Below are 25595 nucleotides of genomic sequence, written 5' to 3' on the forward strand. Positions count from 1 at the left end.
TTGATGTTTCATGCAAATCCTGCGTGGTATAAGAAGCATGCGATTTCCTCTAATAAAGATCTCTGTTTATGTCTTTGTTATTTATTTTAAGCAGCCATGAACCAGTAAAAGAGTACCAGTAAGGCAAACAAAAATCTTACACATTTTTTATTTTAAATAATTTGCATCATTTTCATATATGTGCATGTTTAACCTTTGTGATGAATAGTGCATGCTCATTTAGTTTGAACAACTACCTGATGTATTTGGATTGCATTTCCATCCATTATGTCACAATTTTGATTTTTTGAGTGAGTGAGTATGCATTATGCAACAAACAAATGGTTAAAATTGTAAAATGGCGTTTCATGTTTTACAGCAGCAAGAGGTATTTAGTGAAAATGACAATTTTTGTGTAAAAATCTAACTTTTGGCGTTAGAAATCAAATGGTGCCTGACAAAAGACATGTTAAAAATCATAATAGTGGGTCAAGACAAAAGCATTGCACTGTGGGAAAGCAATAGTGCTCCACACAGCGTGATCAATGCATACACAATATATTGATAAGCCGTGCACAAGTATTGTAGTTTCATTGTGAACAGACTCTTATTATGAAAAGCGTATACTAAAATGACAGAAAAGCAAAAACTATTTAAATGCATAAAAAAATACTGTTCTTTTGTAGAATATCACAGAAGTAAAAGGCCAAAATTATTGGTAGGCTAATATAGGCCTATATAGACTTATATATTCACTAAAAATGTACAATTACATTTATTAGCCTAATTGATTTTTAAAATGTAGTTAGGCCATATTTATTTTTAATACTAGATCATGGGTTTTCAATCTTTTAGATTCAATGGACACCCAGATATGATCATCCTCATGTGAGGGACCCCCATCCTAAACTTTAAAAGCAGGTATTAATAAATAATTGTATAAATTATAAATACATGTGGAAAGACCTATTCTCTCTACTCTAATGTAGGCCTACTGTACTATGTGTTATCCAAATCAAAATGTATTTATTTTTTATATTTTTTTAAAAATCTAATGTTTTATTTATTTATTAAATTAAATGTATTTGTTTAGTTAATTAGCTCTTTATATTATTATTTATTAATTTTGTATAATTATATCATTTTTACAGTGCTTTTCTCTAAACTTTTTCATGGACCCCTTTGCACTTCCTCGATTAATGGTTGAATCCCAGTTTGCATACTCAGACTACGTACTACGCAAATGCCGGTACTTTGAAGTGTGTAGTGTAGGCAAAAGTTTAGTAGGATGGGCTTTTATCGTGCACGATTGAGAAGGCTGTGATTGGTCTCTCATGCCGTCTAGTACACGGTCTGTAACACTGGATTCCTGCACACTGCTCTCCGGCGCACTGGCTGGTCATGGCGTTGCGGACTGTCCGAAACTTACCCTGCTTTTTAAGTGTACTCGGCGTGTTTCTCCTCAGCAGTGGCCCAAACCCGGCGTTCTCATGTCCGAGCCGCTGTTTATGTTTTCGTACCACTGTCAGATGTATGCATTTAAACCTGGAATCAGTGCCCGCTGTTCTTCCTCAGACCACAATCCTGTAAGTACACTATTTTTTTTTTTCTCTCTGAGAGAATCAGAAACTATGTGCTTACCTGCTTTATCCACCTTAAGAGTTACAAATGACTTAAGTTGTCAGTAATATAATCATTGTTTATGTTTCGCATTGAGTCAGCGTTAAGCTCATCGGTTACATTCTGAGTACAGAAGAATTTGAGTGGCAGTGTTTCTGATTTACGTTTCTCATCTGGAGTCTTTGTTTCGCGGATACAGCGGTTGTCTCACAACTTTAACCCTAACACTACCTAGGCATTTAGCATTTAGGGCGTCACAGGCGCGAGGTCAGCTAGATACACATGCGCGTTCAGACTCAAATGCTGAAAGCAACTTTGATGGCCAAAATGTGTCACGTATTTAGCCTATATGACATCAGGCCTGTTCCAATAGCCTATACACACTTGCGGTCTTAGCCACTGTGAAACTTTTTTTCTCAGAATTGCGTGATATAAACTCGCAATTGCATGTTATAAATGTATAATTGCGTGATATAAACTCACATTTGCTTGTTATAAAGTAAGAAGTGCAAGATAAAAACAACAAAAAAGAAACAACTTGCATTTGCATGTTATAAAGTCGTAATTGCGAGATATAAACTCTCAATTCTGAATTTTTCATCTGAATTTTATATCTTGCTATTCTGACTTTATAAGTAATAATTGCGAGTTTATGTCACACAATTCTGTGGCGGAAACAAGCTTCCAGAAAAATCAAGGTGTGTAAATAAAGCTTTGTAAAAAAAAATAACAATTTTTTTTTTTACAACACTGCAAGTGTGTCCTATCAGGTAATCAGAAGTTCTACATACACTTGAGGTTTTCACACCTACTTGAACACTTCAAACACCAGAAATACATCATGCAAGTGGACAAGTGTACATACCTGCAATTGTGGGTGTTGGTACAGGCTCATCCAGAAATGCTTCACGTTCCCAAAATGTCCTAAAATGCTGTCTAGATAGGCAGCACACTAGGTTTTGAAACAGGGGCTCAAAACCTAGTGGCTCAAAAGCCAGTGACTCTAACCGGTCTGCAGTGTATAACACTGTGATCTGCTGTACATAATACATACATATACATAATATAGTATAATACAGACTTCAGCACCGACACGGTTAACAAAACTCCGTGTTGACAGTGTTTGCAAAGAAAGGTCAAAACCTTTGCATGTGTGTTTGTCATTATGTGTGGACTGCTATAATGGTTAAAATGAGTCATGATCACTCTGTGTGTGTTCGTGTGTGTTTATGTTGGGTAGTTTTGATTTGGACAGAGCCCACTCATCAAAAACAAGTTCATTTACTTGGATTTGTTATATTAGAGGGGTCATGACATGGATTTTTTATTATTTTAATATGTTCCTTGAGGTTCACTTATAATGCTACTAAAGTTTTTTGCATAAAAGTTTATATGTGGAAACAAATATATATGTGGAAAAACGATTATTTACAACCCTGAAATGATCGGTGCTTAAGGCTTTAAGGCTTGTCAGTAAACGGCATCTGTTATGATTGGCTAACGTCACTGCATAGGAAACAGTATTAATGCCCGCTCTCTATTGCACGCGAGTAAGTGTTTTGAAAACATCATCCATATAAAATCGTCATTTAAAGACAAAGCATTGTGAAATCTTTTACTTACAGTTTGTGATGTTGCTGCTGTCAGATCCAATACAGTCAGCTGCTTCATCTTTCAACAAAAGTTTCTTTGCGAACTCTCCATTACACTGTGCCTCTTTAGCGAAACAAACTGCTCCGAACAAACATGTTATCCTCTGACCCGATCCGGGATGCCATTAAAAATAAACCATGCACTTGTTCCTGATGCTGGGATTCTTCTGAAGTCTGTACAGAGATGCAAACCAGCTGTTTAAACTGGACGCGTCAAAGCAAACCTTCTTTTACTCTTCCGTTTGTCCTGTTGTCGACAGAATCAAGCGTGTGGAGTACGCCAGAAACTGAACACGCATCTGTATACTGTCAGGATTATGTTTTGTTAAATTGTCTTTTCAATTGTTTGTTTCTTGTGCTTCAGTTCAGTTTAGCCTTGATTGTTTCCTAGTTTGTCTCCTAAGTTAATGATTAACCTGTCATCTAATTTGTTCCCTCGGTGTATATGTACTCCCTGTTTTGTTCAGTCCTTTGTCGGTAATCATCATCATTAAGTGTGGTGAGCGTGTATGTTCTCCTGAGATTCTCCAGTGTATTTCTGTTTGTGGATTAAAGACTAGTTAGATTGAATTCTTTTGTCATTGGTATTGGATTGCAACCACAACCGTGACCGTAGACAGCGCCAGTGATTATAATGGGTTCTCTTTGCTTTTGACGCGACGTTCACATCCAGTTGTAGGCACATGTCAGCCGTTTAAGCGACTGAACACCAGTGGGCGGGGCCTATGGTGCGATGATGTATAAGTATTCGTCGATGTCTTGCTCTGGAGGCAGGCGTATGCAGATGATTTTGCCCATGTGACATCACAAATCCCACAATATCAAAATGAGCCATTTTTGGAGCTTGATTGAATAAATGTTTTGTCTATAATGAGAAGGACGCATTTCTGACAAAACCTGACAAAATCATAGGGCCCTATCATTATAACATTTTAAAATTGTTCAAGAGTTTTTGACAATTTTTGACAATTTTCAACAATTGTTAAAGTTTTTGAATTCAATTGATTAGGCATGCTTTTTGATTTTTAACATTTAATTAAACCATTAAAATTGATTACAGAAAAAAAAATTAAACTGAAAGCACAGAATTTGGGAAAAATAAAACAGAATTTAGGAAAAAATAAGTGAATTTTAACTTTGCTCACTCTGTATCACCGCTTATGGTTTAAAGGAATAGTTCAATTAAAAATAAATTCTGTCATCATTTACTCACCCTCAAGTTGATTCAAACCTGTATGAATTTCTGTCTTCTGCTGAACACAAAGAATATTTTGAAGAATATGGGTAGCCAAACAGTTGATGGACCCCATTGACGTCCATAGTAGGGAAAACAATACAATTGAAGTCAATGGGGTCCATCAACTGTCTGGTTACCATCATTCTTCAAAATAACTTCCTTTGTGTTCAGCCGAAGAAAGAAATCCATGCAGGTTTGAAACAACTTGATGGTGAATAAATGACAGATTATTATTTATTTTTTTAAACGAACTAATCCTTTAATGTGTTGCCTTTGAGGCTTTGAAGTAATTGCAACAGTAACAGCATTGTGTTACACAGTCTTTCCTGACTGACTGACTGACTGACTGATGCATGCATGAATGAATGGCTTTTTCAGCAACTTCTTTAATGACGTCTTTTATGTGGGTCACTGTGTTAAAGGAACGGCGTCTGTGCCACGATCTCAACAGGAACCTTATTTAATAACTCATGATTTGATGCATACTGCTGTAGAACATCACACCGTCAGTCTACATATAAACCAAACTGTCTTTTCAAAATTCAGAGCTGGTGTCTTATAGATGAGAAGACAGAAAGAGTGGAACCCAAATCGCTCAGAATTTGCAATGCATTCCTCGGCTGGTTTTAATAGTCCCATGTGACAGTTGTATGCATTTGTTTCCAGACCCACAATGCATCTGTGCGACTGCAAACAGACAGAGGACTGCATTCAGATTTGTGGCTGATTGCAAAGGAGTGACATAAACTCAACAGGAGTGCGGAGTGCTCTCCATTAGCTTGACTCCACATCTGTCTGCAAGACGCCCATGGAGAAACTTAACTAACGTAATAAGCCTCTTGAAAACCTGAACTGAGGCCAGTGCATTATTACGCTGCTGAGGTCTGTCATTGTGCCTGAGCAAGAGGGAAGTGTGCCGTAAAGAGCATATATGGTTCATTGATGAAGCTTTACACACTGTTTGGATTTAAAGGGGACCAATAAAACCCTTTTACAAACTCTTGATTTTGTTTTTGGGCTCTACTAGAACAGGTTTTCATGCTTGATGTTTTTAAAAACCATTATTTTCCCCATATTCTCCATTGTTGCAGCTCCTCTCTTCCCAGTCTGTCAGTTCCTGTTCTGTTTAGTTCCTGTCTCTATGAAGCTCCTCCTTCTGAAAAGCACAATGTGCTCTGATTGGTCGGCTGGAGCAGTGTGTTGTGATTGGTCTAGCGCTTTGAGTGTGTTGGGGAAATTACCGTAACTGCGAGTTTTACCACCTAACTAACACACTACTAACTAACTCGCGTATTAATTATTTAAATGAGGAATATTGTGATGTGTTTGTTCCCGGAAGAAGCTCTAGACTACAATGGAGGCGTTTCAGGAGTTCAGAAACACTGACACTGATGTAGAGAATAACTCCCGCTGGAGGGACTTTGTGCTTTAGAAATTTGTAGACCTTTTTCATGCTCAAACAGCAACATTACACATAAAGAAAGATGAACGTAAAAAAGTACAATACTTTTTAATGATATAGCGATGTTTCTCCTCCACAGTTGAAATAAAACATTTAATGGTAGCTGTAGCCTAATAATTTGTTTTTCTGATGGTTTTATTCAAAAATGAAATATTGTCACCTTCCTAAAATAATTGCCCAAGTCATTTATGATCATCAAATGACTTAGGCAATTATTTTAGGAAGGTGATGATATTGAAGAACAGGTTACATAACACTAATGAATATGTAACAGTGTATATATTTAGCAAAATGCTCCTCTAAAATTATATTTTTCTAGCTGACTAACTACTGTCATTGAATGGATTTTCTGAGGTAAATGTAACGTTAAGTGACAATTGTTCTCAAGCTGTTTTACTGACATCTTTCCGTAGTTGAAAAACTGATTGAGCGATTACATAATTCATTTCAGTAAGTTATACTGTATCTTTTAACATTCCTTCTAATGTTTCTGTTTCAAATCTTTCAGAATTAATCTTTCAGCTAAAACTTTAAGGTATAAATCTTATTGGGATTATAGGATGGGCAGGCACACTACAAATATAATGTTTATTAAAGTTTTGTTCACGGCTTCACGCATAAACTGAAAACTGCATAGATCTCAGTTTATCCAAATGAAGATTGATTAAAAATGCGAAATCGAGAAACAAGAAAACAAAATAGAGACTGACGCCGTTGGAGAAGCACTAATTAAACAATGTTTTTGTCCCTGCAAAACAGTTTCGGACAAATATTTCTGGTTGTAGAAATGTTGGTGCTCCACTAATGCAAAGATCGATTTAAAGGCCTTATATGAGCCTATATTACTGACTACAGTAGGTTTAAGCAGTCTCGAAGGTTTAAGCAGTCTGATTCAACGATACACAGATTGTTGCAAGTTCAGCTTCTGAGAATGAGGACCAGTGTGACTGTTTAGTCTGTCTTCATTTCCTGGTGTTGATTTACAAAACGGCAATAAAGTAATTCAGTCATTTCACAGCTTGATAGTTGAAATGGTTACTGGCGCGTGAGTGTGCAATGCAATTGCTGTCAATCTTTGGCTTTCCAGTAAAGCGCCTCTCCCCCTTACCATATATTATGTAATACAGACAAATGGGGGCGGAAGTATTAATAATTGGATCAGAATGAATGTGATCATTTGGCCAGTTTTTCTGAGCGAATTATAAAATGGCAGTATAATCACTTAGAAGGCATGCTTTTGTTTCACATGAGTTCACTATTACAGAATGTTCAGTATGTGTTTAAATGAGCATAACAACATCCTGCTCCAGTCTGGCACAGCTAAACATTGTATCTAAAGAGCATCTCTGACTACTGCTGGAAAACTTATTTTCCACCTGCAAAAATGATTTTGTCAAGCTTTACCTCTTTACCATATGTGACAATACTGCTTTGCATGATTTTTAGATGATCAGATGATGAACAATGAACTTTCCATCCAACTTTTACTGCTGAGGTTTAGGAAGTAGATGCTGAACAAGTGCAAAAGCGTTTGCTATAGATAAGCAGATTTATTTTGAGATTCATGAATTGAGAAGCAGAATGCAGTTACATATCTCTCAACTTATTGATCCCTCCATCGATGTAGGGATGTCCCGATCAAGATTTTTTTTTTTCCCCGATCCGATTATTGAATATTGAGAATCTTACTCACCCTCATGTTGTTCCAAACCTGCATGAGTTTCTTTCTTCTGTTGAAGATTGTTGGTAACCAGACAGTAGGAAAAAAAAAAAATACTATGGAAGTCAATGGCTACCGTCAACTGTTGGTTTCAAAGTAAAAAGAAATAAAATAAAATGGTGTCACAATTAATAAATACCACACATTTATGCCAAACAATTGCTTATGATTTACTGTTGATGAATTATGACCATGTTTAGGCTACTTTATGGTGTTTATTTTGTAATATGTTGTAGGTAGTTGCAAAAGTGCATATTTTTTTTTTTTTTTTTTTTAATGAGCATTTGGAAGTTGTAAAGCATAAACATTTCAAAATGTATTTCATGTATTTTAGGCTTGTTTGTAATTGAAAGTATGGTATTATGTATAAAATCTTTTTTCTTCTGGTTTCACAATACACTCTAGCATTTATTTAATCAAACTCTTTAAGCTTCTCTCTGAACAGGCTCGACACATTATTTAACATTTTCATTATAAATATTTGACTAGTCACTAAAATATGTTTATTGTCTCTCTTTAATCATTATTATTTCAGTAAAATCCAATATTGATTAACCTCTAATTTGTATGTAATGATAGTACCAGTTTCAATATTTATATACTGTAATTATTTATTTATAGGTTCTGCATGAACATACCATTCTGCTGATCTAAAAAAGTTCGTAAACAGTCTTAGATAAGATAAGACAGCCTGTGTTACACATTTCAAGAATGTAGCCTACTTATGAAATTGCTCACCTGGATTCAAAGATTGTGCTAGTGTTGTTCATTTTCATAATACACACCTAGAATCAGGTAATCATTAACCAAAGATAAGCTTTTCTGTTGGACTGTATATTAAATGGAAGAAATATAATTTTTTCAGGCATGTATATTCACATATACCTGTGGAAACATCAAAGGCATTCAAAACTATTAGGGTCTTTTAAATAGTTACTTTCCCAAAAAATGAAAATTCTGTCATTAATTACTCGCCCTCATGTCATTCCAAACCCGTAAGACTTTTGTTCATCTTCGAACACAAATGAAGATCTTTTTGATGAAATCTGAGAGTTTTCTGTCCCTCCATTGACAGCTACGCAACTACCACTTCAAAAGGTTAATAAAGAGATCGTAAAACTAATCCATATGAATTGAGTGGTTTAGTAAATTTTCTGAAGAGACACGATCGCTGTTTATGATGAAAATATTGAATTTAGGCTTTTATTTACATATTAACATTGATCAGCGAACATAAACAGAAGCTCAACCGAATCTGCTTGATGCGCGAGAATGAACCTCATTGGTTCCTGCAGAAGCTCAAACCTGCTGCGTAACACGAGAATGAACCTCATTGGTTCTTGCTGAAGCTCAAACCTGCTGCGTAACACGAGAATGAACCTCATTGGTTCCTGCTGAAGCTCAAACCTGCTGCGTAACACGAGAATGAACCTCATTGGTTCTTGCAGAAGCTCAAACGTGCTGCGTAACACGAGAATGAACCTCATTGGTTCTTGCTGAAGCTCAAACGTGCTGCGTAACATGAGAATGAACCTCACTGGTTCTTGCTGAAGCTCAAACGTGCTGCGTAACATGAGAATGAACCTCACTGGTTCCTGCTGAAGCTCAAACGTGCTGCGTAACACGAGAATGAACCTCATTGGTTCCTGCTGAAGCTCAAACCTGCTGCGTAACATGAGAATGAACCTCATTGGTTCTTGCTGAAGCTCAAACGTGATGCGTAACACGAGAATGAACCTCATTGGTTCTTGCTGAAGCTCAAACGTGCTGCGTAACACGAGAATGAACCTCATTGGTTCCTGCTGAAGCTCAAACCTGCTGCGTAACATGAGAATGAACCTCATTGGTTCTTGCTGAAGCTCAAACGTGATGCGTAACACGAGAATGAACCTCATTGGTTCTTGCTGAAGCTCAAACGTGCTGCGTAACACGAGAATGAACCTCATTGGTTCCTGCTGAAGCTCAAACCTGCTGCGTAACACGAGAATGAACCTCATTGGTTCTTGCAGAAGCTCAAACGTGCTGCGTAACACGAGAATGAACCTCATTGGTTCTTGCTGAAGCTCAAACGTGCTGCGTAACATGAGAATGAACCTCATTGGTTCTTGCTGAAGCTCAAACGTGCTGCGTAACATGAGAATGAACCTCACTGGTTCCTGCTGAAGCTCAAACGTGCTGCGTAACATGAGAATGAACCTCATTGGTTCTTGCTGAAGCTCAAACGTGCTGCGTAACACGAGAATGAACCTCATTGGTTCTTGCTGAAGCTCAAACGTGCTGCGTAACACGAGAATGAACCTCATTGGTTCTTGCGGAAGCTCAAACGTGATGCGTAACACGAGAATGAACCTCATTGGTTCTTGCTGAAGCTCAAACGTGCTGCGTAACACGAGAATGAACCTCATTGGTTCTTGCTGAAGCTCAAACGTGCTGCGTAACACGAGAATGAACCTCATTGGTTCTTGCAGAAGCTCAGACGTGATGCGTAACACGAGAATGAACCTCATTGGTTCTTGCTGAAGCTCAAACGTGCTGCGTAACACGAGAATGAACCTCATTGGTTCTTGCTGAAGCTCAAACGTGGTGGCTAACACGAGAATGAACCTCATTGGTTCTTGCTGAAGCTCAAACGTGATGCGTAACACGAGAATGAACCTCATTGGTTCTTGCTGAAGCTCAAACGTGCTGCGTAACACGAGAATGAACCTCATTGGTTCTTGCTGAAGCTCAAACGTGCTGCGTAACACGAGAATGAACCTCATTGGTTCTTGCTGAAGCTCAAACGTGCTGCGTAACATGAGAATGAACCTCATTGGTTCCTGCTGAAGCTCAAACGTGCTGCGTAACACGAGAATGAACCTCATTGGTTCTTGCTGAAGCTCAAAACTGCTGCGTAACACGAGAATGAACCTCATTGGTTCTTGCACATCAAGCGAACATGCTTGAGCTTCTGTTTACCACAACTGATGTGTGAGTTATATGAATGTTTATATGTGAATAAAAGCCTAAATTAAATAATCAATTCAATAATCATATAAAGCGATCGCATCTCTTCAGAAAATTGTGGACTAAACCACTCAATTCATATGGATTCGTTTTACGATCTTTTTTTATGAGCTTTTTGAAGCATCAATGTGGTAGTTGCGTAGCTGTCAATGGAGGGACAGAAATCTCTCAGATTTCATCAAAAAGATCTTCATTTGTGTTCTGAAAATGAACAAAAGGTTTGGAACGACATGAGGGAGGAGTAATTAATGACTGAATTTAGAATTTTATCTGGGTGAACTGTCCCTTTAAGACAGCATGTATGTATTATTACAGTCACAGAACAGATCTTGGTTTATTCAGAGGTGTCGCCAGGATCCAAAATTCACTCAGTGCCGCCAATATAATTTCCTTCAAATATATGTGATATTTTGCATGGCTTGCCTTGTGTGAACAGGTAAAAGTTGAGTTCACATAAACAACTTCACATGTTCTTTGTAAAAACACAACCTCTACAGAAAGCTTGCTAAAGTTTTGCTTATTTTTACCAGTTTATCTACATCTGCATATCTACAGCTTGGCTACATGTTTAAAAGAAGACAAACAATTTGAAGGACAGGTTGTCCTTCCTCTTCCTGAGACTTTGGCCATCAGTTGGTTTTCTCAGAGAGGATCTGTCGAGTCTGAGAGCGTTAGTAAGGAAGAGGGAAGCGGCATTGTGTGGAATTTGCTGCAGTCAGGTTTTGTCAGGCATTCATTCTCAGTGCCATTGTGGAATGCAAAGCCAGTAAAATCCCTAAAGCTTTGCTAATTTGCACAGAGGAGATATGGACCCAGATAGTTAATAAAAGAACACTCCTGGCGCTCTCTTTCCTGTGCCAGTGCTGTGGAGAGAGTTTGCTACACTATTCCAGCTGTAGAAAGCTGAAAGTGAGGCCTAATGTAGAGACTGAGGACTTCTGTGAGCCGAGTGTGGACGCTTTATTATGCAGTGTGTTAGAATGTAAATTAACCCTAGAACATAAATGAAGTCTTGTTCTTGTTTGGCTTAAGAGATCCAATCAGCGATTCCCTAGATGATTCTTGGCAGTCCATCTGAAGCTTTTGTTTGACTGACAGTAAATTATTTGTTTTACTGCACCCGATGTTTTGTACATGACAAACACATCTTTGTCCGGCCAGCTGTTTGTGTGGCATTTGTTAAGTCCGTATATCATGTTGAATGCATGCTGAATGTTAAAGAGTGACTGGAAGAGCAACTTTTAACCATATAAAGCCTACTGGATCATGTTTGATACTCACATTTTATCAACATGATCAAAACTTTGCTGAAAAACCTGTCGCACGCAATTTACTACAGTCTTTCTGTCGTCTGATTGATAGTTTAGCCTTTTTAGCGAGTAAAAGTATTTAGTCTATTATTGTACAAACGTCCCCCTTCATCTCGTGGTTCACGTGACGCTTTGCCGTGAAATCTTTACTGATTTTTATAAAGTAAATGTAAGAATAACTTTTGTTTTGTTAACAATAAATCAAGAAGAACAAGATGTGTGTATCAAATATGATCATCCGGCTTTTGAGGAAGGTTTATTTGTTCATCTCTCAATCATCATTGTATTGCATTGCATTATATGTTTTAAAACTACAGAGCTTTGATCATCAAACTAAGCATTTAAATTAAGGATGTTCGAGACTATTCGACTAGTCGGTTAAACGATGCTGTCTGCTGCTGCTAGTCGATTTGGAAATAGCCTAGTCGTTAACTTTTTTTGCACATTTAATGTTTTGCTTTATATTTTTTACAAAGGCTAAGTTTAAATTGCCTTCACATAATGTTACAAAAGTGTAGGCTATATCTGGAGCAGAAAACAAAATCATTGAATTTTACCCTTAGATTTTATTTTACATGCGTTGGTTTTCACTCTTTCAAATGTCCATTCAGAAGATGAGCAAGGCGAGGGAGTATTTTGAAAGTCTAAATCTTTTCCGTTTTCTTCTGTCATGTCAAACTACTATAACAATTAAGCTTGCTTATAGGCTTGTTATACTACCGTTTATGAGAGACAATTATGTGAAGGTTTAGACAAATCGACTAATCGGTTGGAAAATTCTGTTTAAACGTTATTGAAATTAGTCGTTGTGCACATCCCTAATTTAAACATCATCTTATTAGACATTTATTGGCAGATATAGAGTGACTGTTGATATTTTTATGCATTTTATGTAAGTAGTCTCTTATATTGTTATAAAGATCTCATTGATTTACATTATAAGCGATCAGATTTTCATCTAACTTTTTCGCCATATAAATATCAGTGTATCAGTATCAATATATATATATATATATGCACCACATTGCATATGTTTGTTCAGTTTGGGCCTCTAAATAAAATGAAGGTGTTTTTTCCCCCTCCTCGAATACAAGCTCCACATTCTCACTATATCAGACTAGATGAGTCCTAACAGCCTGATGTATCAAATCATGACCATCTCAGAGTATTGATGAGATTCTGCTCTTGCTGTATTTGTGTCAGATTGTGTTTTCGTGTCGCTCTTGCTCTTTATCATCCATATCTTACATAGTGGGGAATTTCCTGTGAAATCATTAGGCTGGACATGAGCCTATACAAGGACCAAGACCACATCCTGTTTTCCGTTGACTTGCATTCCCCTGCTATCAGGTCACATTTCTGTTCTTTCATACAGTGTCAGCTCAGTGACTGCTCGGCGACACCACAATATCAGATGTGTGTTTTTGTTGTCTTTTGTAAGCGAAATAATAACAGAAAGGTTTTAGAATTGTTTATTGCCTTTTTTCTCCATTATAATAATCATATATTATCACTGTTTTTTATATTGTCAGATGCAAAGGGTTTGCACGGGCGAGTACTACTAAAAATCCAATAGAGTGTTCTTGTAATATAAATATGTGCAATTCTGTTTTTTTTCTAAGCTTAAACAAATGAAAGAAAACAATCAAATGAAAAAAATGGAATTTTATTATTATTATGAAATATGTTTGTATTAATACTATTACTATATGTATTTATTAAAACAATTTTTATAATTTAATAAAATAATAATAATAATATAGTAGTCATATAGAATGGGTTCCATAAAAACTGAAATGGATTTTTTGTTGTTGTTTTTTAACCCATATCCTCATGCTAAAATTTATCGTAAACCTACATTTTAAGCTGACATTTAAAAATCATCTTTGATTTTATTAAAAATCATCTTTGGTTGCATCTTCCGTCCTGATGAGTTTGCATCTGTGTTTCATGCTTGTGCTCGTTCGAGGACTGCAGATCTGAGCAGGCTTTGTTATGGTTATGTTGCATTATGAACCAAATCATCCGTCTCTGTCTCTTTCTGGACACATATTGCATGTTGTGTACTTTTGATTGTGAAAGTCTCGGCTGCCAAACACCACTGCTAATCAGTCCAAGCTGTATTATATGAGTTAAGTGCTCAAACATGTGGCCAAGATTGCCGAACTCAGGCCCAGGGGACAATGAGTCACAACCCAGATACAGTTACAGTCTGTGAATAGTCTGTTGTGCCATTTTGTTCTCCAGCTGACAATAAACTTTACTCATTATGTAATAATTGCCAAGGCTCAACTGCAGATGAATTGTCCCGTCAACAATGCATCCAGATTGCTGTGCTTTCCTCCTGAGTCTTTGTTGTGTTTTTTTTTTTTTTACATTGTCTTGCACAGTTAACACACATGTTCCCCTGCTGAGAGGAAGTCTGACCTGCTTTGCTTTGTCTGTTACTCTGTGTTCCCCAGCTCACTCACTGATAAGTTACTAGGCATTTTTGAAAACATGATGGGTTATGTCTTTGAAAAACGGTATATCTTCAGCGGCAGATCCGAAACCATAGATATCATATATAAACGCTAGATGTCTTATGGTGCAGTCACTTCCGGCATCACCGTTCGGCCATCTTACCGCAGTGAAGCTGTGCATTAGGTGAGTGATCAGCATGCACACAAATCCTCATATCTCGCTGAAATATTGACGGATTTAAAAACGGTTTGGTTTCTTACAAACGTTATTAACGTGGCTATAATTCCGAATGCTTGAACATGTATGTTATAATTATTCATATGTATGCAGTGTATGTATGTAGTGTCATAACTACATCTCTGACGTTTATAACAAACCAAACCGTTTGAAAATTGGTAGAAAATTGAGCAAGTTATGGTTATTTAAAAGTATATGCACCATTAAACGAGTGAGCGAGTCCACTGTGGCAAGATGGCCGCCGTGTGCGGACATCGATCTCCATTGGCCAGCAGCGCGCACGAGACATCTAGCCTTTATATATGATATCTATGTCCGAAACGACCGCAGCGGCATAGATATATACACTTGATGTCGCCTTAAAGACATTCGTTCCAATGAACTGCCGTAGACAAGGCGACTTCTAGTGTATACATCTATGCACCAGTCTGCGTACACGTCACACACCAGGATGCGCGCGCGCCCTCAGATCACTTGGACGTGGTTGTGTATAAGAGGTAAAAACGATATAAATACTGTTCGTTTTCTCACACAAACCGCTCGTTTCGTGTCTTAGGCCATCAATGTGTACTTACGATGGGGAATTGTTTAATTTGGACGATGGGGAATTGTTTTAATTTGGACTCTGTGCATGCTCTTAGACAGTGACCACAGACCTGCATTAAATGACTGACAGACAAGAACGGTTTGACCTAAAAATATCAAAATTGAAACTACTGCGGAAAAAAAGACACCTACATCTTGGATGCCCTTGAGGTAAGCTAAAACATACCAAAATTTAATTTCAAAGTGAACTATCCCTAATGATTAGACCCAGCTTCGACTGTTGTTAGTTGTTAGTTGACTGGATACATCACTGTCCTTAGTGTCAAATATACATTTAGAATTTACAATTGTTCCTTGAACTCTTAAATTCGATGAACAAAACCTGCAGCTCTCGTTGACAGACATCTTATTCTAAACATAATCCTCTGATCATTCTGACTTGTTGTTTCCGGCCGGTTTGGTTTCGGCGCATGACATACGTCACAACCACACGTTAGCGATTGGCTATGGCAGATCCTGAGTGACTCTGGGCAGATCCAATAGTTTTGAACTTTAACAGAGAACCCGCCTACAAGGAAGTAAACGTTTCTCAATGGAGAGAGGCCAGACTCTCTGTACAAATGAAATGTACGAGAGTCTGGTAGAACCAGGCTAACAAACAAGCACAGCAAGCTCCAATTTCTCCCTGTCACGTTTGTTCTATGTTCTAGTGGACTCTTAACTTATGTCCTAAATTACATACTATGAACCTATACTATGCACATCTAGTGTATGAATTTCATAAGGTTATGTATTTTCTAATAGTCTAATACCCCTCCCCCTCCTCTACTTTTAAGGAGAGCTGCGACAGTTGACTGCATGAATTGTTCAACAATCCACTCTTTGTTTTTTCTTCTTCTGTTAATTAAGTGCATGATTTAATTTCTTTTGGAATTTTCAGTGTGAAGACACTACTCACATTACTTATACTACAAAATGGCTCAGAATAATGCATAAGTACGTGAATTGGGACGCACCTTTTGTTTGAAGTTTTCCTACGACTCTTGTTTTTTTTTGTATTGTTTTATTGTTTCTGTCACGGGTGGAAGTAATAGTGAAGCGAGGATTCAAGTGCAGGAATGAAGGGTCTTTAATTAATAAAAAGGAAACAAAATACAAACAAAAACTCCACGGGGGTGGAAAAACAGGACAGGCATCAAAATACAACAGAACTATGGCAGGAAACAGGAACACAAGGATACATAGATGATGAAACAGTACAGGACTGCAAACACAGGGAGAATAAATAGGGAAGCAAACAAAAGAGGGTAACGAGGGAAGGCAGGTGGGGCAAATTAATCAATAATCAGATAACAAGATGGGAGGGGCTAGACAATGACAAGAGAGCACATGGCGCAAGGAGACACATGACAAGCCATGTGCTCACAACAAACAGGACTATAACACAAGCACATGACAAAACAGGAGTGTCATAGCTCTGTCACCAAACCAAGATATAAACTAGACAGAAGTGACAGAACCCTGACAGTTTCTAAGTTTCCATTTCCTGTGTTTTGTCCTGTGTTCGAGTTTGTTTCCTTGCACACCGATTATGTGTACACCTTTTTAAGTTGCTCATTACCCTATATATATATATATATATATATATATATATATATATATATATATATATATATAGATATATATATATATAAATATATAATATACAGTGAGGAAAATAAGTATTTGAACACCCTGCTATTTTGCAAGTTCTCCCACTTAGAAATCATGGAGGGGTCTGAAATTGTCATCGTAGGTGCATGTCCACTGTGAGAGACATAATCTAAAAAATAAAAAAAATCCAGAAATCACAATATATGATTTTTTTAACTATTTATTTGTATGATACAGCTGCAAATAAGTATTTGAACACCTGTCTATCAGCTAGAATTCTGACCCTCAAAGACCTGTTAGTCTGCCTTTAAAATGTCCACCTCCACTCCAATTTATTATCCTAAATTAGATGCACCTGTTTGAGATCGTTAGCTGCATAAAGACACCTGTCCACCCCATACAATCAGTAAGAATCCAACTACTAACATGGCCAAGACCAAAGAGCTGTCCAAAGACACTAGAGACAAAATTGTACACCTCCACAAGGCTGGAAAGGGCTACGGGGAAATTGCCAAGCAGCTTGGTGAAAAAAGGTCCACTGTTGGAGCAATCATTAGAAAATGGAAGAAGCTAATCATGACTGTCAATCTCCCTCGGACTGGGGCTCCATGCAAGATCTCACCTCGTGGGGTCTCAATGATCCTAAGAAAGGTGAGAAATCAGCCCAGAACTACACGGGAGGAGCTGGTCAATGACCTGAAAAGAGCTGGGACCAAGACGTCATGGTTTGAAATCATGCATGGCACGGAAGGTTCCCCTGCTTAAACCAGCACATGTCAAGGCCCGTCTTAAGTTTGCCAATGACCATTTGGATGATCCAGAGGAGTCATGGGAGAAAGTCATGTGGTCAGATGAGACCAAAATAGAACTTTTTGGTCATAATTCCACTAAACGTGTTTGGAGGAAGAAGAATGATGAGTACCATCCCAAGAACACCATCCCTACTGTGAAGCATGGGGGTGGTAGCATCATGCTTTGGGGGTGTTTTTCTGCACATGGGACAGGGCGACTGCACTGTATTAAGGAGAGGATGACCGGGGCCATGTATTGCGAGATTTTGGGGAACAACCTCCTTCCCTCAGTTAGAGCATTGAAGATGGGTCGAGGCTGCAACACCTCCAACATTGTCATGTTGGAGGTCTTCCAACATGACAATGACCCGAAGCACACAGCCAGGATAACTAAGGAGTGGCTCTGTAAGAAGCATATCAAGGTTCTGGCGTGGCCTAGCCAGTCTCCAGACCTAAACCCAATAGAGAATCTTTGGAGGGAGCTCAAACTCTGTGTTTCTCAGCAACAGCCCAGAAACCTGACTGATCTAGAGAAGATCTGTGTGGAGGAGTGGGCCAAAATCCCTCCTGCAGTGTGTGCAAACCTGGTGAAAAACTACAGGAAACGTTTGACCTCTGTAATTGCAAACAAAGGCTACTGTACCAAATATTAACATTGATTTTCTCAGGTGTTCAAATACTTATTTGCAGCTGTATCATACAAATAAATAGTTAAAAAATCATACATTGTGATTTCTGTTTTTTTTTTTTTTAATTATGTCTCTCACAGTGGACATGCACCTACGATGACAATTTCAGACCCCTCCATGATTTCTAAGTGGGAGAACTTGCAAAATAGCAGGGTGTTCAAATACTTATTTTCCTCACTGTATATATATATAGCCTTTTGTTTAGTTCTTTGTGTGGTTTTGTTTCATATTTTAGATTATTTTTATATACATAAACTGCAGTGATATGGTGAACAAGTGTTTCATATAATATCTGTTACTATATTTTGGATAGTTGAATAATTTTAACACTGAATTGACCAATCAGAAGCCTAGAGGAGAATTCCAAAACGATTTTATAATTTTTGTTTAATACACACTTTATTCTATTCTATTCTATTCTATTCTATTCTATTCTATTCTATTCTATTCTATTCTATTCTATTCTATTCTATTCTATTAACCCTCTGAGGTCTGAGCTGTTTTCTGGGCCCTGGAGGTGTTCTGACATGCTCTGACATTTCTGGTTATTTCTGTTACTTGTGACATTTTCATGGCTAAAGTCTAATTACACTGTATTCAGCACAAACTCTGCTACAATAATATATCAGCAGCATGTATGTAAAAGTTTGTAGTTTTGAGATAATGACATTTATGCGTGGTTTTTGAAAATACAAAAAAAAATTCTCACTGAAATAAGGCCATGAAACCCATACTGATTATTTCTTCACAAGACTTTTGAAAATTGTATGACGTAGCCTAGAATATTTGCTGCAAAACTATGTGAAAATCACCCTGACTGCTCATTCAGATAAGACAATATATTGATTTAAAAATTTTACGACGTGTTTTGTGTGAAAAAGCCTTATGCGAGAGCTCATTAATATGTAAGCTTTTCTCACCTGAGAAAGACAAAGAACCTCCCCTAACGGCCCTATTAGGAGCTATCAGGCCCCTATCATTCTGAGCAACCTTGCACAATACTGTAAATGAGGAGATTTAAAAAATAATGGCTTTTAAATTGTTTGGATTTATTTACAACACAACATAATCCAAAGATACACAACAAATGCCAAAAAAGCACTTCAAAGACAGAGACCTTTGTGCCATTCCTAAAAACATTGTACATACCTTTCATTTCCAAGATTTTCACTTTACCATGTTCACGTACTGAGACTCATGTGAATGTTTAAGTCCTCAGTGGCATCTGGGACCTGAAAAAAAAAAAAGTGAACATACTGATATCAAGAGAAAGGCCTGCACGATTTTGGAAATAAATATTAGATTTTTCTGGTTAAAATTGCTTTTTAAAATTCCTTTTTAAAATTCACAGAATACACACACACACACACGTTTCCAACGATATATAATATAATGAACACCAGGTTTGTTGTGCCTTGTAGGCATAAGGTATATGCGCAGTGCGGATAAAATAATAATAACAATAAATAACCTATAGCAGCCTATAAATCTTCCAAAAGAAGCTAGAGAAAAATATATTGATTATCATGTTACTTCAAATGTTTCCATCCGTTATGATGATATGAAATGAGATAATAATAAAAACATGAAGCCGTTTGGTGCGTTTTGCTTTCATCCAAAATATGATACATTCAAACGCGATCGCTTGCAAAATATGATACATTCAAACGCGATCGCTTGCAAAATATGATACATTCAAACGCGATCACTCTCAAATATAAAACATTATGGTTACCATAAACATATCTATGTTTGAGCAGATATCCACAAACACAGTAAACACGGGTCTAAATATTATAATATTCCCCATATATCTAGCAACAGTTCAGCTGCAACGTGACATTTATGCAACAATAACAAACTAGGCTATGTAAGAATTTCTTACCTTATCTTTCTTGTCTTCAAATCGCGTTCTTCTTCTTCTGAGGTAGCCTAAATCCAATGTAAGCTCAGGCACGTCTTTCAAACTCGACGAAAAGTGAAGTGAAGTGTTTTGTTGTTGAGGTAACGAGCGCGTTCGCGTTCCATGTGGAGATTTGCATGTGAATATCTTTTGCGCGAGTAGGCGTGGCCAAATTAACTGTAATGAGCAAGCGTTTGAGAAGCTGGACATCTTGTTGGTTTTATACAAATTACTTAAACAGAGAATATTTGTTTTCGTTTTGAATCCGATCATTTAAAAGTACACACTTAAATGTTTATAAAGGTATATGGCTCATAAATGTGTGACAAGTATTCGCTGAGTTTTGTTTCAGTTTATAGACGTGCTCAAGAAAAAAAAGTTCACCGCGACGGAGAGGCAGAAAGCACACCCTGTTTATTTTCTTTATTTTACAAAAGCACAATGTTTTGATTTGATTGTAAGTGGACACATACAAAAGGAGAAATATCACAGATTCTTTTTTTATATTTCTTTTTTCTGTATGACCATAAATGATGGAGTAATTTAAGTTTATAGTGCTACAATGTGGAGAAAATCCGGCAAAACGCGTCGGCGCGTTTGTCGACCTCAGAGGGTTAAAAAAAAACATATCCCCTCTGTGTATTACATGGGCGTAACTGTGTCACTAATAAATTTGATAAAATAATAAAATAAAAAAAATCTAAAGCTATTCTGACAACTAGGCAGTATAAAGAGATCTCTGTGTAATTAGGCTGGTTTAGGGCCATGTCTACCATACAATAGTGTTTTATGGTTGTGTTATGCTGATGATGCTTTAAAGGCACTTTAAAGATGCATATCAGAGAGGGTTTTAGGGTAGTAATTTGTCTCCTTTAAGGCTAAGTCAACATTAATTCAGATACATTTGAAAATATCCACACTCTATCCACACTAGCGTTTACTAGTCAATTGTCCATTGTCAAGTGTTTTCCAAAAGTTTCTCATCCACACTGAAACAACGGAAAACGCTAAACTCACCTTACTGCGCAATAAAGTTCTCATGCTTTACTTCTGGCAGGATCACTTTATTTAGCAAATTATTTCACCAATCACTAATGCTGCCAGGTTCCACTCAGTCATCATTATATGTTTGGTCTAAAACGCAACTGCTCTCATGTTTTTCTACAAGACAGCAATTGCGAGTAAATTTTCTGTCATCTTTGCAGGACTGCGATATGAAGAATGTACAAAGTAACATATCTTTAGCAACAGTGTGAAAGTGAATAGCTCTAACGTAACAGACACAATAGCAGTATAAACGGATATCTATCGGTTCAATATGCGTCACATGACTAAACATGCATCATCATTTTAAAATATCTCAGTTTTCACAGTCCACACTACAATGCGAAACTGTGTTATCAAATTTGTCCACTTGGGAAAGCGTTTTCAAAAAGCTACGTTTTCGCAGGACAAACGCCGTCTCAGTGTGGACAGAAGTAAAAAGAGAAAAAGATGTGTTTTCAAATGAAAACATATTAGTGTGGACAAGGCCTACAGCTACAATACTAAACAAAATCTCAATAAGCTCACTAACAAACGTCTCATGTTACAACTGTAACAATGGTTCCCTGAGAAGAGGAACTAGACACTGCATCTAGGGGTGCTTTCACCCTGGCAGTTCGGAACGGGGCACGGTTCGCATGAAAAATCGCTAATGTGAACGCTGTCATGTGGACCCGGGTGGGCACTGGGGTACCGAACCCAAGACTACCTGGAGGAGGGGGTCTGAGTTCGGTTGCACTCGAACCGTGCCGCAGTTCACATGAATGTGAAAGCAACACGGACTCGGGTGCGCACTTGTTCAGGAAGAAAAGTGACCTGCCCATGCGGTTTAGCTGATTATTATATATTTAGTTAAATAAATGATATTGTTGATGATTTACCTTGGATACGAGCAAGAGTGAGCCTGCAGTGTATTCGCGCATAGCGTGTGGAATCAGGACAACAAATTAATGGAAATCCACTGTCTCCTCAAAAGAGTTTGTTTGCAAGCAGCAGAAAACCACCTTATGCGTCACACACACGCACAGTAAACCTGTGTTGTTCACTCAGCTGTGCATAATAGCACCAAATTAATAAAAAAACACAATACATTGACTCGCGTTCTGTTTTCTATCATGCGCCGTGCACGTTTGCGACGCAAACGCACCAGGGTTCGATAGAATCAAGTTGTGTGAATCCAGACCAACGCTGCGGGGGGTGCCGGGAACAAATGCGCTCGGGCTCGGACCGCAGCAAACGAGCCCAGTGTGAAAGCAGCCTAGGATGGATGCTATGAGTACGCCATCAGCGTATCTGGTGTCTGAACCACGTGTGAAAACAGTCCAATTTGATTAGTTGGCGACAGTCCGAGACATCATTAGCGGAGCACGGAGAGGGTGCCGGTAGTACACGTCATCAACTTTGTTGTGCAAGCAGACCCAATGGCATGGCAACGAGAAGCAGAGTCTTGTTCCCTTTCTCATGGAACCATGGTTACAGTTGTAACCTGAGACCGTTCCCTTTCGAATGGGAACTGTACGCTGCATCTTGAATGGACGATATGGGGAACAAATATCCATTCTGCGGGGATGCCTGCTTCACTAGGTGAAAAAATGCCCACAGTAGGCATAGCATACATTGACTCAATGGATTACTTAGCCTGAGTCAGAGCGTCCTTCCATGGCGCACACATACACAGACCGTCTAGTGGTAGTGTTCCCTAATCCATTATCTTCCGCAAAAATAGAAGATGCTTCTATGCCTCTGTAGCAGGGGAATGCCCGGCTTGAATGAAAACATCCTCCCTTGCCACTACAGCCCTTAAGGCAGAGCTTTACGGAAAAAATGTCCAGGCTGTGACAGCCTTTTCTTGTCTGACACAGCTCTCAGGAAACGCCTGCCATAGGGAGGTTTTTTGTTTTTTTATTCCTCAACTCATTAGTGTTGTCAGCTCACATGAGAGTTAAACAGCTCAGTCAGGCATTTAATAACCCACTTTTCAAGGAAGAAACCAAGACTTAGAAACCAAGCAGTAATTGGGGAGGGGGAGCAAAGTAAATAGCAAGAAAACAATTGCCATGATCATATTTAGTTTCCTTTTGCATTACCCCAAAGAGGGAAATCAAAAAGGGGAGCGAATGTTACTTTAGAATTATGGTTTAGGAACATTTTGTTCAGTATACTCGAGGGGAGTAAAACATTAATTGTGCCACCATAGGGGAGCACCGAGCCTTTAGCTGGGTAGGGGACGATGGATATATATATCAACCTGCGTCATCTGCTGTACCCTATCAGAATGTGTAGGCCGTTACCAGAGGGAGTCAAATCCCTAAGGCTACAGACTTTAGAGCTGTAATTCATAAATGGGGAAAGAAGTTAAAGGAGGAAGAAGAAAAAGGGAAGAGGAGAGATGTTATTTTTCATCAGCATTTGGGTCTTTACCGAAGGACTTCCTATTAATCACTTCCCTGAGGTCCTGTCTCTTCTTCCTCGCGACTTGCCTCCTTTGCACTTGACTCCTCGAGGAAATATTTCTCCCTGATGTCTGCCAAGTTCAGCCACAGATGCCTGTCTGTGACCACCATTACTGCCATTGAGCGACCGATAGCAGCAGCTGTTTGTTTAGTGGTCCAGAGAGCTATATCTGTGTTCAGCAACCGCTTTAGGGGACAGTCTCTGGCCCTGATCCAGATATTTTAGCAGATCTACCTGGTAGGCCTGCAACACTGCCATTGTGTCCAAGCCCCCCTCGCCTGACCTTCTGCCACATACGCCCTGCCATTCAAGCGTGAGGTGGTCTAGAGTGACCTGGATGACAGGGCAGGAGCTTTCAAAGAGGATGACTTACCCTAGGAGAGATAGCTTGCAATCGCATCCTCACATATCCACACTCAGCTAATCCTTCCACATTCGCATAGTTTGAATAATGAAATGGATACATTTGGGCAGAACATGACTTCTTCCATGACTTCTCCACTTCAAGGTGAAGGTTGGGAAGGAATGGAAGGCTCATGGGGTAAGGGTGAACATAGCCTAACAGGAAGCGCTCGTCCAGTCTACCACAATAAAATTTTGTTTTTCACACCCTCAAGCCAGATCCAATCTGACAGGCCAGGCCATGACCCCCAGCAATTCCCTGTATGTGGGGCTAGCAGGATGAGAAGACTCAGTAAACACACTTTCCTCACCTTCAACCACATCTGCTTCCTCTTGGCTGAATGGTGCCAGCAACATGCTATCTGCTGGATCGGATGTCTCGAGAGACAACACACCCTGATCCAACAGATCACTCAAGCCCCCGATCGAGGCGCGAGAAAGAGCCACCACTGAAGCCTTCGCTTTGCCTGGGCAACAGCGGGCCTGCATAGGGACAAACGTGAACAGAGCTTCCTCGTTGTGAATTTATCACTAGGGTTTGGAATCGTAAGACATTTTCCGGTTCCGATTCTGGTTCCGCCAAACGATTCCGGTTCCGGTTCCCATTCAATACAAATTATTAAAACAAATAGTAGTAAGGGGAAAATGCACAATCCTTTTTGTGTTTATTTCTTATACTTGTCAAATGAGTTTAACAGACTGGTAATGTCAACAAATTCAACATATTATTTAGCAATTTTTGCAAAAATAATAAATTTTTCTGAAGGAAAATAAATATTTCTGCATTCTCTAGGATAATTTGGGACCTCCCCTATAGCTTATTGTATCTCCAGCAGTGGAGAATACCCTCTCAGAAGGGGTAGAATATGCTTGAACACACATGTAAGATCCAGACAGGTGAATTTCGACTTCACTGTGCTCTAGCAGTTAAATAAACAGAACTGCATGCATCTTGCGGAAGAACATTGTAGCCGGAGCTACTTCTCTATGTTTATTTCTATGACGCGGGTGAGTCATTCAGGCACTGTGCTACTCCGCAGCGGTGCCGGTGTATAGTAGTCTGAGTATAAACGCTTATTACAGACTTACCGTAGTGATTTAGGATAAGACACAGTTTGAAAAAAAGGCATTCATGATGTACTCGTTCATTATATACATTTAGTAAATTCTGAAGCGAATTTTCGTTATTTGAAGCGACTTTCAAAAGGTGATTTACTCTGTTTTGGTTGCTACCGTAGACATCAGTGTTTATACTCGAACTCGAACTATAAACTTTTATTTCAGTACTTCTGTGATCATTTGAATATTTGTAACACCGAAATACCGATACTGTGTTGTTGAAAAGATTGTGAAAGTAAAGCTGTTTCATATTGACAACTGCTCTCTCAGCGACAGCGCAAACAGATTTGAATGTTCCAGTGTGAAGT

General features: G+C 38.4%; 1 protein-coding gene across 1 annotated transcript in view; it reads left to right on the forward strand.

The window, feature by feature from the left end:
• The first annotated feature begins 1269 nt into the window (after positions 1-1269).
• The window catches only part of pxdn (peroxidasin), an 81242-nt gene continuing 56916 nt past the window's right edge, over positions 1270-25595 (forward strand). The window contains exon 1 of the mRNA XM_084096025.1: positions 1270-1565. Coding sequence (XP_083952151.1) covers positions 1381-1565 — 185 coding nt within the window. The 5' untranslated portion in view covers positions 1270-1380. The remainder of the gene's footprint in view (positions 1566-25595) is intronic.

The sequence above is a fragment of the Abramis brama genome, assembly GCF_963993115.1.
Source record: "Abramis brama genome assembly, chromosome: 21".
Classification (NCBI taxonomy): Eukaryota; Metazoa; Chordata; class Actinopteri; order Cypriniformes; family Leuciscidae; genus Abramis; species Abramis brama.